General features: G+C 66.1%; 1 protein-coding gene across 2 annotated transcripts in view; it reads left to right on the top strand.

The window, feature by feature from the left end:
• FAM53B (family with sequence similarity 53 member B) overlaps positions 1 to 16,642 on the top strand; it is a 63,830-nt gene that overhangs the window by 7,369 nt on the left and 39,819 nt on the right. Inside the window, exons 2-4 of one of the 2 annotated variants that reach the window (XM_045853747.1) lie at positions 1,768 to 1,822; positions 14,381 to 15,177; positions 16,257 to 16,394. In XM_045853747.1, the coding sequence (XP_045709703.1) occupies positions 1,768 to 1,822; positions 14,381 to 15,177; positions 16,257 to 16,394 (990 nt within the window). The remainder of the gene's footprint in view (positions 1 to 1,767; positions 1,823 to 14,380; positions 15,178 to 16,256; positions 16,395 to 16,642) is intronic. The other variant, XM_045853746.1, reaches the window with a different exon arrangement.

Below are 16,642 nucleotides of genomic sequence, written 5' to 3'. Positions count from 1 at the left end.
CACAGGCCGCTGTGGGCTCCTCGCTCTCCTCTGCGTTCCCCAGCCGGGCCCTGGTCTGGGTGCCGGTGGGCCCCCGGCTGGCGTGGGGGCTGTGGTTCCCCAGCGAGCGCCCGCTCTGTGCCGGGTGCCCGCGTGGCGTTGGGGCTGTCCCCCTCGGCAGGCCAGGCCTGCAGCACTGGCCGAGCCCAGCCTCCCCCCGTCTGAACCCCGCAGGGCTCTCGAGCTTGTCACCTGCTCTCCGTCGGGTGACTTCGGGGCGGGCTTTCGGCGCTGCGTGAACGGAGCCCGTGGGGTGGGGGTCAAGTCACTGGAATCCAGGAGGGCGCCCGGTCCCGACAGGAAGAGAATTGTTTTGAACGGAGGTGGGGGCACTGACGAAGGACTTCCCGCCACCTCTCCCCCCCCCCCCCCCGCCCCGGGAGCTCCTTCTGGTCCTTGAGCACCAGCTCCGGCGTTTCCCCGAGGAAGCCAGCCCTGGCCCCCAGCACCTGCAGGCTGGGTCACCTCCCCTCCTGTCCCAGCCTCTATGTCCTGGAAGGGTTCTTCACCTCTGCGCCCCAGGCTGCTCAGGGTGAACCCTAATAAGCTGACTGGATGACCACATATATGACTGAGGGCAGAGGTCCCTGCATTGGGCAGCTGGGGACGGGTGGGGAGCCGGTGCCAGGCGCTTGCCACCCGTCTTATCTGGGTGGGCCAGGTGTTGTTCCCAGCTCGCTCCACCCTGGTGCTTCCAGGCCTTAAAGAGCCAGGGCCTGGGCTGCTCTCGCAGGTGAGAGCTCTGTGACCAGCCAGGGGCTCTGGGGCCGGGAGCTTCCGTCACTGTGACACGATCGGCCCGTAGGTTTTCACCGGTGACCCCACGTGCAGGTCCCCACTGGCACAGGTTTGCTGATGGGCGGGCGGATGGATGGATACATGGATGGGTGGGTGGGTGGGTGTGTGAGTCTTTGGAGTGCTTGACCAGGCCCTTCCTCCCGAGGCCAGGATGGGCAGCCACAGATTCCTCCTCACCAGCGGTCAGGACAGGCCCCTCTCCGGACTTGGGCCTCTGCGAGCACAGGGACCCCAGGGAGTCCCCAGCTCGGGTGTCTGTGCAGCCTCGGAGCCGGGGCCTGGGCTCGGGGCTCACCGGCCCGTGTCTCACCTGATGGCCCCCGAGTTCCGCTGCGGCTGGGTGCGGGGTCGGGGGAAGGAAGGTGCACACCGTCCCGGGCGGAAAGGGAGGCCGTCCTGGGGCCGTGGTGCTGAGCAGCTCAGGAGCCAGCGCTGGCTGCCGAGAGCAGTGACAGCTGCGAGTTTCCGTTTCAGTTCAGAGAGGGTGCCTGGGGGGTGGCAGAGCACCCCCATCCCTCACGCGAGGCTCTTCCTGCCCCGGGAGGCCCCCTCCTCCCCCAGGCCTAGGCCGTGAGGTGAGGCGGGGGGGGAGGGGACTCTCTCTTCAGCCCACCCTGGTGACCCGTGCACGTCACACGCCCCTCCCGTGGCCAGTGCCCCGGCGTCAGGTCACGGGCCTTGCCGGTGGGGGTTCGAAACCCGCTCCCTCGACAGACTCCGTACCTCCCCGGAGACCCGGGGGCCCCCCTGCGTCCAGGCCCCGCCACAGGCCGACCTCCTCTCTCTGGACACTCTCCTCTCCTTCCGAGAACCCGACGCCGGCCGCCCGTCCCCCGTCACTGTGACTTTGGCACGGGCCCCCGCGCAGGGCTGCGTGCAGACGCGCTTCTCATGACCTGGAGAGTGAATGGCTTTTCTGGTTGTTTTCAGCACACGCCAAAGAAGATGAGTCACGGACCGACACTTTTCTCTTGTGGAGTTATGGGTGAGTAACCGTCGCAGCCGGGAGCCGTCCTTCCCCGGCAGGCCCCCCCACCGGGGCCCGCGTCCTCCAGGTGAGACCCGCGAGCGCCATCCGGACCCGGGCCCAGCGAGCGGCCGCGGGGACGCTGGGCCGTGTGTCCGAGCTGTCCCGGCCCCCGCGGTGCAGGGGGCTGCTGGGCCAGGGGCTGGTGCGTGGCGGGCAAACGCAATCCCAGCCGCAGCACGGAGCGTTTCTGTCACAGGAACCGTGCTCCTCTTTCGAAGTCAGAAAGTGCACCGGAGTGCAAAGCGTCAGGTAAAAACCTCCCGTGGCCCCACTGTTGCTCAGAGGCAGTAACTGCTCTCACACGTGGGTGTGTTTCTGTGTGTTTTGCGCTTGTTTCCCCAGCCGAGTCCACGATGAACACACGATTATGTAAAACCGTATTAAAAAAACTTATTTCCCATGCTTTGCTCAGGAGCGGTTCCCACCGGGTCCCCCACAGCACTGAACTTGCGGGTCCCCTGCGTTGCGATGAGCTCAGGGCACTGCGCTGTGGGGACGGGCCAGGATGTGCTCGCTGATGGAGCGGTTCCTTGGCTGCCGGGTGGAAGGGCGTGGTGTTGGCTGGTGTGGCTGACACGGTGAAGCGTCTAAGCTCCGTCTGCCTTCTGGACTGTTCCCCAGGGCAGTGCCCACAAGGGGGACGGACGGGCCGGCGGGGGACGCGGTCTGGAGGCGCTGGCTCGCTGTCGCTTTCCGGAAAGGCGGCCTCGGTCCCCGTGCTTCCGAAGGGGCAGGAGGAGGGGTGCCTGTATCGGCGAGATTGATCTCTCCCGCTCTGGGTGCCGGGGCCCCGTGTCTCCACTCGCCGGCCGTCTGTCTGTGACTCCTGCCCCTGTGGGGACACCCCGACTGATGGGGGGGTACTGTGACATCTCTGTGGAGGCTGCAGCCTGGCCCCCATGACGGGTCGCCGCTGTGGGCCTGTTGCCCCTGCCTCAGTTTCCCCTCTGAGCAGCATGCGCCTTCTTGTCCGTAGACCCAGCGCCTGAAGGGGGGGTGGCAGGGAGGCGGGGTGCTGGGCCACGCTCCTCACCTGCGGGATCCCTGGGCTCTGCAGCAGCTGCGGGGGGCGGGCAGGATGCTCCGTTCGCATACGGAGGGGAACTGCGGCTGAGGGAGGTGGTCCCCCAGGCCCCTCAGCGGGCAGAGTGGGACCCCAGGTGGGGGAGAAGGAAGACGGTTTTCTTCTTAGTCACAAGCCACAGCGCGGACGGAGAGCCCAGGCGCTCGCCTGCCATCAGAGGAAACGGAGGCAGGAAGGTCACCTGGCCTTGGCTTCCCCGTGTGACACACTTCTGAGGCCCGTCCCCACATGGGGCGCAACGGAACGCCTCGTTAGTGGTTAACAGCTTTCGGCAAACCCTCAGTGGCCCAGCCGCCCGGCCCAGATGCCTGCCGGCCCCATCTGGGTCAGAGTCACAGTTGAGCTGTGGGGGAGCTGCCCCCCGTTGTCACGGCGGGGCGCGGAGAGGCTCTGGGCGTGACTGGCCCCCAGCCCAGCCTGGCTTTGGCTCCCAGCCGCCAGGCCGGCCGGCACCAGGCCCCTGTGCCCTCCCTCTGCACTGAGTGCGTCGTGACGGCGCGGGGCCCCTGCAGGTGTGTGATGGGCGAGGTCGGGGCTGGTGCTGCTGACCCGTTCCAGCCTCAGTGTCCTCGTCTGAGAGCCGGCTGTGAGCACAGCACCTGCCCCGTGGGCTGGCCTGCGGCCGTGTGCCAGCGTGTTCGTGAGGGGGCCGGCTTGGCGCGAGCACCCCGACGTGAGCGGCCGGCTCCCTGCCCAAACTTTGGTTTCCTGGGGGAGGGGGTGTCGGCAGGGCAGTCGCCCTCGTGGGGAGAGACCCTCGGGCCCAGGGACCGAGGCGGAGGCCCAGGGGATGGACCCACATGGAGGGAGGGTCTCCTTGCAGACTGCCCGGCGCAGGCCTGCAGCTTGCTCTTTGCCGGGGAGCCTCTCTCCTGCCCGGGGCGTCTGGGAGGCCTGTGCCGCTGCTTCTGCCACCTCTCGTTTGCAGAGCGGCCCTGGAGGGTCTGCCCCTCCCGGCCCTGTCTCCCTCCTGCTCTGCAGCCCAGCACCTGGGCGCTGCCAGGGGTCTGTGGAGTCCCCTCGCCCTTCTCTTCGGCGTCTCTCCCTGCCTCTGTGCTTGGCTTTCTGTTGCTCAGCCTGTCCTTGGAGTCCAGAAGCCCCGACCCATCTGTGGCTTGTGGTGGCAGGTGTTTGTTGAGTCACTGCTGTGTGTCAGGCAAGGGGGGCTGGTGGAGTGACTCGGCCCTCAGAGCTGTGGGTGTGGCAGCCCGTCTTCCTGAGCCCCGGTTCCCACTTCTTGCCGGTGTTTGCCGGTGTTTGCTGGATTCAGAGAGACAGCGGTGCACCAAAGGCGCCGGCCAGCTCAGTCCCTCCTCTGGCCTCTGGCCCTGCCCCGCTGCACCTGCCGAGGCGGGAACGCCCGCAGTCCTGGGCTCTCCCAGGCCCGTGTGCCGGTGGAGGCGCTGGTGACCCGAGATCCAGGTGTGGCTTCGCCCTGTGCCGTGACCTGGGAGGGCGTCCCAGGCGGTGAGATTTCATCTGAGGCGTGACCGCTTTTCCATAGCAGGCGAGAGCACACCCCGTGGGGCCCAGCCAGACTTGTCAAGAGGGTCCGGGCCCTTCCAGGGCCGGACGGTGCTCAGCAAAGATAAAGTGTCACATCTCTGTAATCGCCAAACCCCCTGCCTGTCTCCCGGAGATAAAGGACTCGTGTTCTGGCCCTGATGAGTGGGGTTCTCCCGTGAGAGAGCTGGGGACAGCTCGACCCTGTCACTCGGTTCTCCCCCCCACCTTCCCCTCCGGGCAGGGCCCTAGCTGGAAGCCAGAACGGGTTTGAGTTTCGCGAACGTTCTGAAGGAAAATGCGGGCAAGCACATCTGGGTGGGGAGGGCAGCGGCCCGTGTGCTTCCCCTGAAAAGGCCGCCCTTTCAAGCAGCGTGGCCCCCCTGCACCCACTGCGATAACAACGCCTCGCAAATGCAGTCCAGTGCCCACAGTGGTGTTTTATCACGTGCCTTCCTCCTCCTCCTCCTCCTCCTGAGCAGGATTGCAGGCCCCTCCCCATCTTTGTGTCCACCCTGCTGGCCCTCCCCCCAGCCCCAAATTTTGGGAACTTAACACAAAGAAGTGGTTTTGTGCTTTTCCACAGTGGAGGAGGGAAGAAGCTGGGTGAGGGGTGGGGGTGGGGGCAGGGCAGGGCCGAGTGGGCCCGGGGCCCAGTCCCTCAGGGCTCTTTCCAGCAAAGACCATAACATTCTGCCTCTTGGTTTCCTTTGTCACCTCCCAGACCCCCCTTAGCACACCTGTGCTGAGCCGGGTCCCCCCTGCAGGCGGCTCCCGTGCGGGGGGAGCTGTTTGCCCCGCTGGTCATTGTGTTTTCGACACAGGAAACCTCAGTCAGGTGGCAGCCTCGCGGGTGCGGCCCGGCCAGTGGTCAGCAGGCCGGCTTCTGTTACTGGCCAGGATTGCTGGTGGGAGCAGGACGGGGCTTGGCCGTGCCGGGGAGAATCCCTCTGCCCTGGGCGAGCCTGGAGCCACGTGGGAACCCCTGGTGCCCGGCTCCCCCCAGCTCCTCCTGCACTCGCAACGGGAGATGCTTCTCCGTGCCGCCCCGGCTCATGCGTGTAATCCTGGGTGACACAGCGAGCATGGTGAGGGCACGCCGCTCTCCCCGCCGCCCCCTTGGCTCGTGGCTCCCACTGAGCGAGTTCTGGGTCCTGGGGACCGTGGGCACCGCACGTCCCGTCTTCCTCCGCTCTCAGGCCCGGCGGAGACCTGGCAGTGACGCAGGGTGTGTGTGTGTGAGAGCAAGCGCAGTGCCAGCGGTCGTGAAAGGGCCGCCAGGAAGAGTCCCGTCAATAGGAGTCTGTGGACAGGGAACAAAACAATTCATATGCTAAAAAAAAAAAAAAAAAAGGATGGAAACCCATAATTACTTCAGGAGTTATGGTAATAAATTATTTATTAATGTAAATTATTTCACAGGCAAAGAACATAGGGGACACTCGAGCAGAAGGATCATCCGTTATGTATAAAAAGGAATTGTAAGAATACTGCGGCAGCCGCGCACGTGCTGCCGGGTCCGCGTCCGCCAGCTTCTCCGTGATGAGCCCTTCCTTCCCGTGGTTAATCGCTTGGCTGTCCCAGTCCACCCTGGGCACAAAAGGGGGCGCTCCTGGGGGCGCGCTCCGCATTCGTCTCCGCGGGGTCGGCCGGTCGGCTGTCGCTGAGCCGTGCGGGAGGCAAGGATTGGGCTTCGAGGCCTGGGAGCGCTCGGTCTCCCGATTCCACCACGGCCCCTCCTTGGGAGCGGGAGGGGGGCCCGGGAGGGGGGTCTCGGCCTCGTGGGGAAAAGCTGGCGCGGGAGGCGGAGCGTTTTCGGCCCCTGACACCAGACGAGGGACAGAAGCAAAGCGAGCCGCGGCGACGGTGGGACCAGCATTCCTCGGGCCCGCGCCCTGGTCCCGGGCCACTTGCCCCGTGTCTCAGAGGTCGCCAGTGTGACCTCTGGGACCTCTGTGATTGCCGGACCGGGGTCTCCGATGAGAAACTGGTTACTGACCAGACTGGGCTCCGGTGAACCCGTGTTGTCGTTGAAAGAGGGCAGCCACCTGCAAGGGAGCACGTGGACGGTGTTTTCAACGTTGCTGTCCCTGTGTGTGGGTGCTGCCCTGCGTGTGGCTTTCCCGTCCCCGAGGCAGAGGAAGGGCCAGTTGAGGGTTGGTCCTGGCAGGGCGCTCTCCGTGTGTTCTCCCACCGTGAGTCGGTTTCAGACCGTGTCGCTGGGCCGGAGCACAGGGCGGAAGTCGGTGTGAGGCACTGTAGCTGGCCCCTGCTAGCTGTTCATGGCGACGGTGACAAGGGAGCCTCCTCCTCGCCCAGGCTGGCCCGACACGGGGGTGGGGGAGGGGTCCACGGTGGAGCCGGAGGACAGGGCAGGGCAGCTGCCGGCTGGGTGCCGCCCGCCGTGGTGCACCGCCAGGCTGCCTTGCACGCGGAGAGCCGGTCCAGCTGGGAGGCGGCCTGGCCCACCCGCGGTAGCGTGGCCTGGGGGTTGCGGCTCCACCGCTGGCTGGCCGCGTGTCCACAGCCGGACGCGACGTGGCTCTGGATGTCGGTGGCCCCTCCAGTAAGTCAGGTGGGGAGGGCGGTGGCACACACACGCAGCGCTCTCTCCTGGCCCCAGCCAGGGTCCCGGCGCGGTGTGAGCTCCATCAACAGTTAATGTGCAGGCATCCACGCTTTCCCGCGTGACTCTCCCAGCGGCCGGCGCTGTCTGCTCTGCCTGACGGCTCCCAGCTGTGCTCCGCGCCCCGGTCTGGAGGCGACCCGCAGGCAGCTGCCCGCTCTGTGCGCACCCACGGCCAGATGGGGGCCCGAGCGGGTGATGGAACTCGCCTCTCTGTCCCTCCGGAGGTTGTGTTGCCTTTGCAGATGCACGCACCTCCCTGCACATTTCCAAATGCCTGTGGAGGTGGGGCGTGTGGAGAGGAGGTGGGGGAGGAGGGCAGGCCCAGGGGTGGAGAGGGGGTCCCCCAGAGCCGAAAGGTCTGCCGCAGGGCCCCCGTCCACCCTGCCTTGCGCGGGTGGGGATACTGAGGCCCACACTCCCAACATCCAGCTAGGCTGGTTTTTACTCCTCTATACTGTCTGTTTGGAATCTCACGGGGCCTCTTTTTGCAAGAGCGAAGACTTTCCTGGAGCAGTGGCACCTGCCATGGGCCACCCCGGCTGGGGGCCGTGCCCTGGAACCGCTGTGAACTCCTGCCTCTCGGGCCTCCCCCAGACCCCCAGGCCAGTCTTCCTGCATCCCTTTACCAGGCTGGTGGGGGGTTCCCGCCAGCCATTCCAATCCCGGCCTACACGCCCTGCCCGAGGAGCTTGGGGTCCTGCATAGCTGTCCCTGGGCCCTGGGTGCAGCTGCATGGATGGTTCATCACAGGTGAGAGAGCACAGCCAGGAGCTGAGGCCTGTGTCTCCATTCTGGGCGGGGGGGGGGCAGGCCTCTAAAGTGCGTGTAAAGATAGGCAGCGCCCTTGTGGGGTGGTTTAAGGCATCACCCTGCACGCTTTCCGGTGCTTTCAATAAGATCAGGTCAGAAAAGCTGCCTCCAGAAAGATGTCGGTTTTGTTGCATTGCCACTGGCAGGGCTGGCGAGCTGCTCCCCCAGCTCGAACACGGGGTTCTTGCAGCCCCAGGGCCGAGGTAACGGCCGGCCCACAGGGCAGGGGAGACAGACCCGCCGTCAGCACAGGCAGACAGGTGTGAAATCCGAGAATGAGTCAGCCGGGCTTGATCTGGCGGGCGTGCTACCCGGGCCCCGGAGGCTGCAAGAACCTCGGGGTCTGTGCGTTGGGTGCTTAACCTTTTCTAGAAACCACATTCTGCCGTGGTTATGTCACCGTGAGGCAGCCTCTGACATGCAGCGCAGAGGGAGCCAGGGTCGTAATCTCGCGTCTTTTGGTCATCAGAAGGCCCGTAGTCCCCCAGGCGCGTGTGGGCCCCGGGCACTTCCCTTCGAGGTGGGGGGCAGACATGGGAACAGGACCGTCTGCGGTGGGGTGCTGTCTGTGTTTTCTCGGAGCGTGTCTTGTTCTGAGCCCCAGCTCTGCGTGCCCAGCAGCCCCTGTGCTCCGGGGTCAGGGGACCAAACCCCCATGAGTACGGCAGGGGGTGGGGCCCACTTCCTGTCCCCACACGGGTGGCCAGGGGCTCCTCCTGCACCTCCCAGGCCAGTGGGCACCTTCCCAGGAACGTCAAGCCCAGGCCTGGAGCCTCGGCTTTGAAAGACTCCGTGGCGTCTGCTGGTCCGTGCACCAGGGAGCAGGAGTGGACGAGGGCTTGCGTGCTTCTCCTGTGTCCGGGGCGTTTGCCCTCCCGGTGGCAGGCGGGGCCCTGGGAGAGCGGGGCGTGCACCGCTCACACAGAGGCGCACTGCCGTGTGCAGTCTCAGACCCACGAGCACGGGCTCGGCAGGGAGGCGGGGAAACTGTGGCTGCTCCTGAAGGTCAAGGTGGCGAGGATGGCACGGAACCGGCCGGGGGCCATCACGCTGAGCCCCAGTCTGCCAGAGGCCGGGTGCCGCAGGCGCCCCAGGGAGAAGTCGGGAGTCCTCGGCCGCGTCCCCTTCACACAGACCGCCAGCCTCTCGGGCCCTTTCTGGGGGCTCCCCATCCGGAGCGTGATGTGTGCAGCTGGGGGTCCCCACCCCCTCCTGGGAAAAGGGACTTCTAGGTATCCGAAGGATAGTGATTATTTCTCTCCACAGCCCTACGTCGTCATTGGCCCAAAGCAAAACAAACACCAAAGCACCAGCGTTAGTGATGTTCTGCATCCGGGTCCGTAAGACAGGAGTCATCCATGCTCCGGAAGCACCTTGGGCGTGTGCGTCGCTGGCTGCGGTCCTGGCAGAGGTGACCGTGGGCCGGGCCCCTCCCGCGCAGCTCGTGGTCCCAAGCAGTGCCCCTCAGCAGCGTCACACAGAGTAAAACAGCCGATTCCTCCCCCCAGAGGTTCTGTCGCCAAGTCAGGGACTGGGCCCAGGAATCTGCATTTTGACAGACACCCCGGAGGCGGCTGCTGTCGGGGGTCCCAGAACGACCCCGAAGAAGCCGGGTGTGGGGCACGCAGGCCAGACCCCGTGGAGTTCGGGACCCAAGGGCAGCAGAGCCCTGGGGTCCAGACCAGCCCCCGCGCGGTCCCGGGGGCTGCCATCGCGGCCGGCCCCGGACAGGGCAGCCCCTGAGTTCTCGCGAGGGCTCGGCGGGGGGGCTGCTGTCTGGTCCCCCGCGCAGCACAGGGGAGGGAACCCCGGCCCTGAGAGGTCGAGTGACGTGCGGAGCTGTGGTCAGAACCCAGGCCCACGCCCTTCCCGCCGCCCCGAGGGACGCCTGCTCAGCAGACTGCCCACGTCCGTGGCCATTGTCACTCTTGAAAGAGTTATAGTTGTTTGCGCAGAAGTGACGCGGAGTGGAGGGGCGGGGGTGCCCGGGAGCCCCCCCCCCCCAGTCCCTTTGTACACGTGACAGCAGGGCCCGGAGCCCAGGGCAGCGTGCCATTAAAAATCACCTTCTATTCCTGTTCCTTTTGTCCGGTGACCCGACCCAGCAGATCGCTCTCCGCTGCCTGAGCCGGGGGGGGGGAGGTTGGGGGTGGGAGGGAAACACGAGGGCTAAACATAGCCTTGATTGTTTCGGCTTTTCTTACACGTGCTTCTCAGAGCGACAAAGATAGAAACCATTGACACATCGTCTGCCCCGCGGACAGGCAAGGGGCCACCTGGCTGGTGCTGACACTCGGAGCCGTGCTCAGCGTCCGACGACGCGGCCCTGAGTGTTCAGAGTCTCTCAGACACGACTCCTCCCGCCAGTGTCCTGGCTGCCGGGCACGCACCTGGCCATGGCCCTGGTAGGGCGGGGAGGTCAGGGCCCGGCCCGGGTTGGACCTGCCGGGCCCAGGAAGGGTCACGTGTGCCAGGGACAAAAGACAAGTGAGACCAGGTGAGCACCCACAGGCCGCTCTGCGGCTCTTACCTGCATCTGTCACTCTCTCCTCCCTGCACCCATCCCAGCTGAGGTCTGCCGTGTGCCAGGCCCCGAGCTGGGCGCTGGGAGCCACGCTGGGACTGTGCCCGAGCCGTTACAGCCTGGTGACAGACACAGAAACAGATCATTAAGGTTCCGGCAACGCAGGAGCCGTAGGGCGGAAGGTCTAGGCAGAGATCTGTGGGTGCCCCAGGGCCGCTAAGGGGAAGGCGTGTCTGCAGAGGAAGTGACGTTTGGGTTGGCTCTCGAATGAAGGGCGAGAGGCTGTTGGTGGAAGGGGGAAGGCAGGCAAATACCCCAGGCCCTGGCGCCTTTGCAAAGGGGTGAGGCTGAGAAAGAGCTGCTGTTTGTGGGGGAGCTGCAGATTCCCTGCAGCTGCGATGTGCTCGCATGGAACCAGCGGGCTGAGAGCTGAGGACTGGCTCGCTATCTGCATCCTCCCGGCCACAGAGACATTTTCTCCGTCAAGGCCAGAGAGGCTTCCTCTCTAGGAGTGGGGCAGTTCCCGCAGGCAAGCGGGGGCGCTTCAGAACTGGCCGTCCAACCCGGCCCCCTCGGGGGGTTTGTAGTTAACCAAAATCCAACCGAACGTCCGCCCCTCTGCCCTCAGTGTTGCTTACCTGTGTTCGCTCCTGCAGTTGATGTGTCAAACTTCAGTTTTATAAAGAATTTCTCATGCGCAAGAGGTGTTCTTGGGGGGGGTGGTGCGTGTACAGGCTCAGGTACTTTCGAGGGTGATTCTGATGCCATGGAAGTGCCGCCTGACTTCCGACGTCATGCAAGCCTGTCCTGCCCACGGCGTGGGGTCCGCTGGGGCCCCGGGCGCAGACCGGAGGAGCGTCTGCCCTCTCTCTGCGAGGCCGCACGCCGCCGCCGAAGCTGGACCGGAACAGGCGTGAGCCCCCAAGGTCTCAGGGGCGGCGAGGACGCGGGGCTGGGTCGGGAGGCCGGAGAGGTCCGGAGCTCCAGGACCGCGTGAGGGCCATGCGAGGGAGGCAGAATTGTCCTCCTCCTCGGGTTCCCAGTTCCCCTTCCTTCTTGTGATTTCCCTAGAGGCGGGGAAATTCCAGGAGGACGCCCCAGGAAGCCGTGTTCTTGGAGGACAGGCCTGGTCTCTTGTCATCCCGCTGACGTCCCAAGGCCTGGGAGAGGCACGTCCCCTCATGGGCCTCTGGCTCCTTCCGCAGGGGCCACCGAGGTGCCATCTTGGGGCCCTCCCTGCCCTGGGCGGGGCTCACTGGTTCCTCCCCGGCCGCGGGCCTGACAGAGGTGACTGCAGGCCGATGGGCCGCGTTCCTGGCCCATCTGGCGCTTCAGCACCTTGTCCCGTAAGAGACGTGGGGGGCCAGTGTTACTACTCGGTGGGAACTCCCCTGAGAGACAAAGCAGCGAACCCAGAGGAGGATGAGATTGCGGACCCTGGCACGGCCGAGGGGGCTTGGTGGCCACGTCCTCCGTGTGTTTGGAAACACGTCGGTTCTTAGAGACAGTGCAGAAGCTGGAGGAAAGCCAAGAAGAGAAAACGTGGACCGACCAGCCGTCTGGCGCTGGACTGTGGGTCTCTCTCTCGGTTTGCTTTTTGTCTTCGAGTGTTGAGCACGCGTCTCTGAGTAACCGGGAACCGCGCCCCGTAGACCGTGTGGCGTCCGTTTCGGTCCGCGCAGCGTTACGTCATTAACAGTTCCGCGCGTCGGTGATGTTCTCCGGAACTCGGCGGGCTTCACGCTCCGAGCCGCCCCCCCCCCCCCGCGGTGGCGTGTGTCAGCGGTGGCTCCTGTCTGCTCTCTCTCCTGTCATTTCGAAGAAACATCCTCACACACGAGTCTGCACTGACCCTGACTGTTACACGCATCAGGCAACAGAGAGTCGTGACTCAGTCACTGTTAGTTTGTATTTCTTTGAATTCACTTCATCCCCAGGGTACTGAGCTCTCTCCACAGCTGACCAATGGCGAATTGAAACCATGTTGCAAGGATGGTGCAGAGTGTGCAGCGGTAGACTATCTGAACAGCATAAATGCTCCTTGCACAAAGGGAATTCTTGGCGGTAACTTACCCGGTTCCCTGAACGGAACGCGGGCCGACCCTTGCCACGCACCAGGGCCGCGACGGCCAGAAGGAGGGGGACGGGGTGTTTGGGGTGTTTGGGGACGACAGCCCTGCCTCGCTCCCCCTGGCCCGACTGGGCTTTAATAAAGTCTCTCTGCAGCATCCCCAGCTCCTGAGGCCCGGTCCTGGGGACAGGCTCTGGAGGGTCCCTGCCACGTCCCTGCCAGGGTCCCAGGCCTCGGGCTCCGGGTCTCAGGACAGGGCAGGGTGCCTTAGAAGAAGGAGCAGCCCCCTGGGCCCTGATTTATCGGCCTCACCCTTGGCTCACGAGGCTTCTTTTGGGCGCACTGGTCCTTCGTTCTCCTTGAACTTGCCCAGTCGCTGCCCAGTCGCTGCTGCCTGTGACACCCAGCGTGGGGTGGTCCCTCGAGGGTCTCTCAGTGACCTGCGGGAAGTGGGAAGTGGCCAGTGGCGGGGAGCCAGGTGTGGCGTCCTTGCTGCCAGGAGCGCTCCCAGGGAGCGTGTCGTAGTTGCCTCTGCGTGTGGCCCTCTTGCAGGACCGGGACCGCTCCCCCGCCCCGGGGGCAGGGCCGAGGGCAGGCTCCCCTCCCCTCGGAGCCGCAGTGCAGGGGAGAGCACCGGGAACAGCCTGGGCGCATTGTATGTCTCGTCATTTGCTAGCTGTGGGCCCCCCCTCCCAGCCTCGTCCCCGACACAGGCGGTGAAGGTGGCGCCCAGTAGGGTCAGTTCCAACCCTCGGGGGACCCGGCTGCAGCGCCGTGAGACTCAGCGTGCGTGACCTACCCGCCGGAGGTCATTTCGGGGGTCACCCCTGCCCTTCCCCGGGCGGCCTGGCTCAAGCCGCGGTCTTCCCCGTGTCCGGGTTTGCACGGTGTGTGAGCACAGGGGGGGCGAGGAAAGACAGGAGCACGCTGGCAGGTCGATCCCGGGCCTCGGTGGTAGAAACGTGAACACAGGGCCGCGGCAGATTTGTGTCTGCGCTCCTAACCCCCCACTGCCCCCCCAGCCCCGAGCCTGACCCCCAGCAGGACGCCCAGCCGCTCCTGACCGCGTGCCACTGAAGCAACGGTTCCAGCGCAGGGCGGTGTCCCGCGGCAGGGCTCGCCCGCCGGTCCCCGGGTTCGCGCAGGGGCCTGACACTCGCGCTCAGCGAGGACCCTCGGGTCTCTGCAGCCCGAGGCTCCACCCAGCGGGTTGTGGCCACTTCAGATGTCCTCGGTTTCAGCGAGGAATCCAGGGAGCTCGAGGAAGGCGCTCAGGGATCGGCCGCTGTTGCTGTTTGTGCTGTGGAGTGTTTGGGGGGAGGGGACGTAAGTCATTCCACTTCTGGTTTCTGGTGCCAGCAAGTAGTTTGAAGGAGGAATCCAGATGAACTCGTCGGGCAGCACCCCTGGCCCCTTTGACCTTGACCCGGGTCTGAAGCACCGGCCGACTCCTCTCTGGCATCGGTCTCCTGCCAGGGCCCTCGAGCCCCAGCCCAGGAGCCACAGGGCATGAGGACGGATGTGGCAGGCGCACTGCCCAGCTCTGCTGCCGCCAGGGCGGGGGCGGGGCCGGCCGGTATTCCAGCTTATAAAGTGAGAAAGCATTTGGGGCAAACAGGACTGTTTTGGGCTTTTCCCCGGAGGGGGTTCAGTGTGGGGGGAAGAAAACCGTGTCAGGAGTCCCTCAGACACCTGGGTTCTGGGCTTCGCTCTGCGTCTAACTCGGCACCTGGGGCTTGGGCCCCCTCCCCGAGCCTGGGTGTCCCGTCTGCGAAGCGAGGCTGGACCGTTTCTGGCTCCGGAACCCCGTGAAACAGGCTCTTGGTGAGGAGGTCGAGGGCTGGCGCGAAGGGCTTCTCAACTCCTGTCTCTCTCTGTCCTTTGCGAACCAGAAAATGACAGGTGGCGAGACCTGGACAGGAAGTGCCCCCTTCAGGTCGACCAGCCGAGCACCAGCATCTGGGAGTGCCTGCCGGAGAAGTGCCCCGGCGGCGGCGCCCTGTGGCCCCAGGAGGCCGCGACCACCTGCACGGTGACCAACCTGATCAAAGACCTCAGCCTCAGCGACCACAACGGAAACCCCTCCGCGCCCCCCAGCAAGCGCCAGTGCCGGTCCCTGTCCTTCTCCGACGAGATGTCCAGCTGCCGGACGTCGTGGCGGCCCCTGGGCTCCAAGGTCTGGACGCCCGTGGAGAAGAGGCGCTGCTACAGTGGCGGCAGCGTGCCGCGCTACTGCGGCGGCCTCGGCACCATGCAGCGCAGCTCCAGCTTCAGCCTCCCTTCCCGGGCCGACGCGCTCGCCTCGCCCTGCGACCCGGCGGCGGCGGCGGGGTTCCACCACCGCTTCGGCGGCCAGCCCTGCCCCGTGGCGGCGCCCGGCTCGGCTGCCTGCGCGCAGGCCGGCGACCTCTGGGGCCCGGACCTGAACCCCGTGGGAGGGGCCCGGCTCGACATGCAGCGCTCCCTCTCCTGCTCGCACGAGCGGTTTTCCTTCCCCGAGTACGGAGGCCCGCCCTCCGCCAGCAGCACCCCGGCCTCCACGCCCGAGCTGGCCAGACGCCCCAGCGGGCTGTCCCGCAGCCGCTCCCAGCCGTGCGTCCTCAACGAGAAGAAGGTCGGCGTCAAAAGGCGGCGCCCCGAGGAGGCGCAGGAGCAGCGGCCTTCCCTGGACCTGGCGAAGATGGCGCAGGTAAGAACCCAGCCGGCCGCTTGGTGGGGCCCTGAGCCAGGTCCGTGTTCCTCGGTCGAGGGTCAGGAGTTTCGTGTCCCTGTGGACACAGTGCGAGCGGTACGGGTAGATGGCGAGGGGCAGGGCGTGGGCGGGCGGGCAGGCCCGTGTCGCCCAGCCCTGGTGACCCCCTTTCTTCGGGCGCCACGCTGGAGCCTCTGGCCGGAGCGCCCCACAGCCGCGGGAGGGGTTGCGCGCACGGGCCGGGTTCGGTGCCCCCACGTCAGGCTGACCCTGCGACCCCGGCTGCAGGGGTGGCTATAGAGAGCGACACCCGGGGAGGCCCTTTTTCTTCCTGTTGAACCGTGGAGAGCGTGAGAGCGACGGGAGGGACACCGCGGTCGGTGGCCGTCCTCTGTCCGCAGCCACATGCCCGCCACTTGCACCGACCTCGACCGAATGCGGTGACCTTGGCCTCGGTGCCCCATCGTGAGGAGAGCCTCGGGCCTCAGCGCCACCTGCTCTTGGCCTCTACTGGGGAGGCCCGGGCAGCAGGGTCGGCCCTTGCGGCCCGTCCGGTGGAGGACTGGCAGCTGCGGTGGGGGGGACGTGGCGCTCTGGGCGTCGTCCTCTCTGGTCTCGCCGTGCACGCGTCCGTCAGGACGGAGACCCGCTGGGCCGTGAGGGCCCGGCCCCGCATGCGTGCAGCGTGTGGCCACGTCTGGCAGGCCGGCTGGTTGCGCCCGCGCCTTTGCCGCCCCGTGCGGCCGCTCCCTCCTGTGCCCAGGGCTGCCCGGCCGGCCGGGCTCCTCGCTCCCAGGATGAGGACGCGGTCCCCGCTGGCGGAGTTCCCTTCTCTCTCCCGCAGTCCCCCTCCCGAAGGAGGGGTGCGGGGTGTCCGGTCTGGGGCGCACCCCCGGCCCCGCGTCTGGGCTTCCCGGCCCGGGGCAGCCGGAGGGCTGACACGTGACGGGGTGGGCGGCGGGGCTGCCCCGTCTCCCCGTGCCTGCTGCCTCCTTGCCCGTGGGTTGACGCGGGGAGGGCCCCGGAGGAGGGCCGGGCGGCTCCCCCAGCCCCTGCCCCTGCCCCTCGTTTTCCAGTTTCCCTTGCCCCTCACCGCCGCTCCAGGCCTGTCCCTCCCCTCCTCCCGGGGACCGCGCGGCCAGACGGCGATGGAGCCCATGCATTTACGTTGGACGCTGCGGTGGAATTTTCCTTCTCGGGAGAAACTGGAAGAGGTGAAAAGGCTGGAGAGGTGACAGGTTTGGGCGACTTCTGAAGGAAACCCGGAGCTCTGGGCCCTGGGTGCGATAAATGGCTTTCAGTTAAATTTTTAAGGCTGAGCTTATTTTATTAGCTAATCAGCGAGATAGGCAATAAAAACAACTTACACGTGTGGTTATGTTTTACTGGCCCCAAGCTGGAATAGCAGCGCTGGCACTCCTGGCGACATTTCCCGTCCTCGCTCGGGGAGGGGCGTTGGGAA

This window comes from Phyllostomus hastatus, unplaced genomic scaffold (genome assembly GCF_019186645.2).
Source record: "Phyllostomus hastatus isolate PE091 unplaced genomic scaffold, TTU_PhHast_1.1 phas_scaffold_1066, whole genome shotgun sequence".
NCBI classification, from domain to species: Eukaryota; Metazoa; Chordata; class Mammalia; order Chiroptera; family Phyllostomidae; genus Phyllostomus; species Phyllostomus hastatus.
This window is presented reverse-complemented; position numbering and strand designations above follow the sequence as displayed.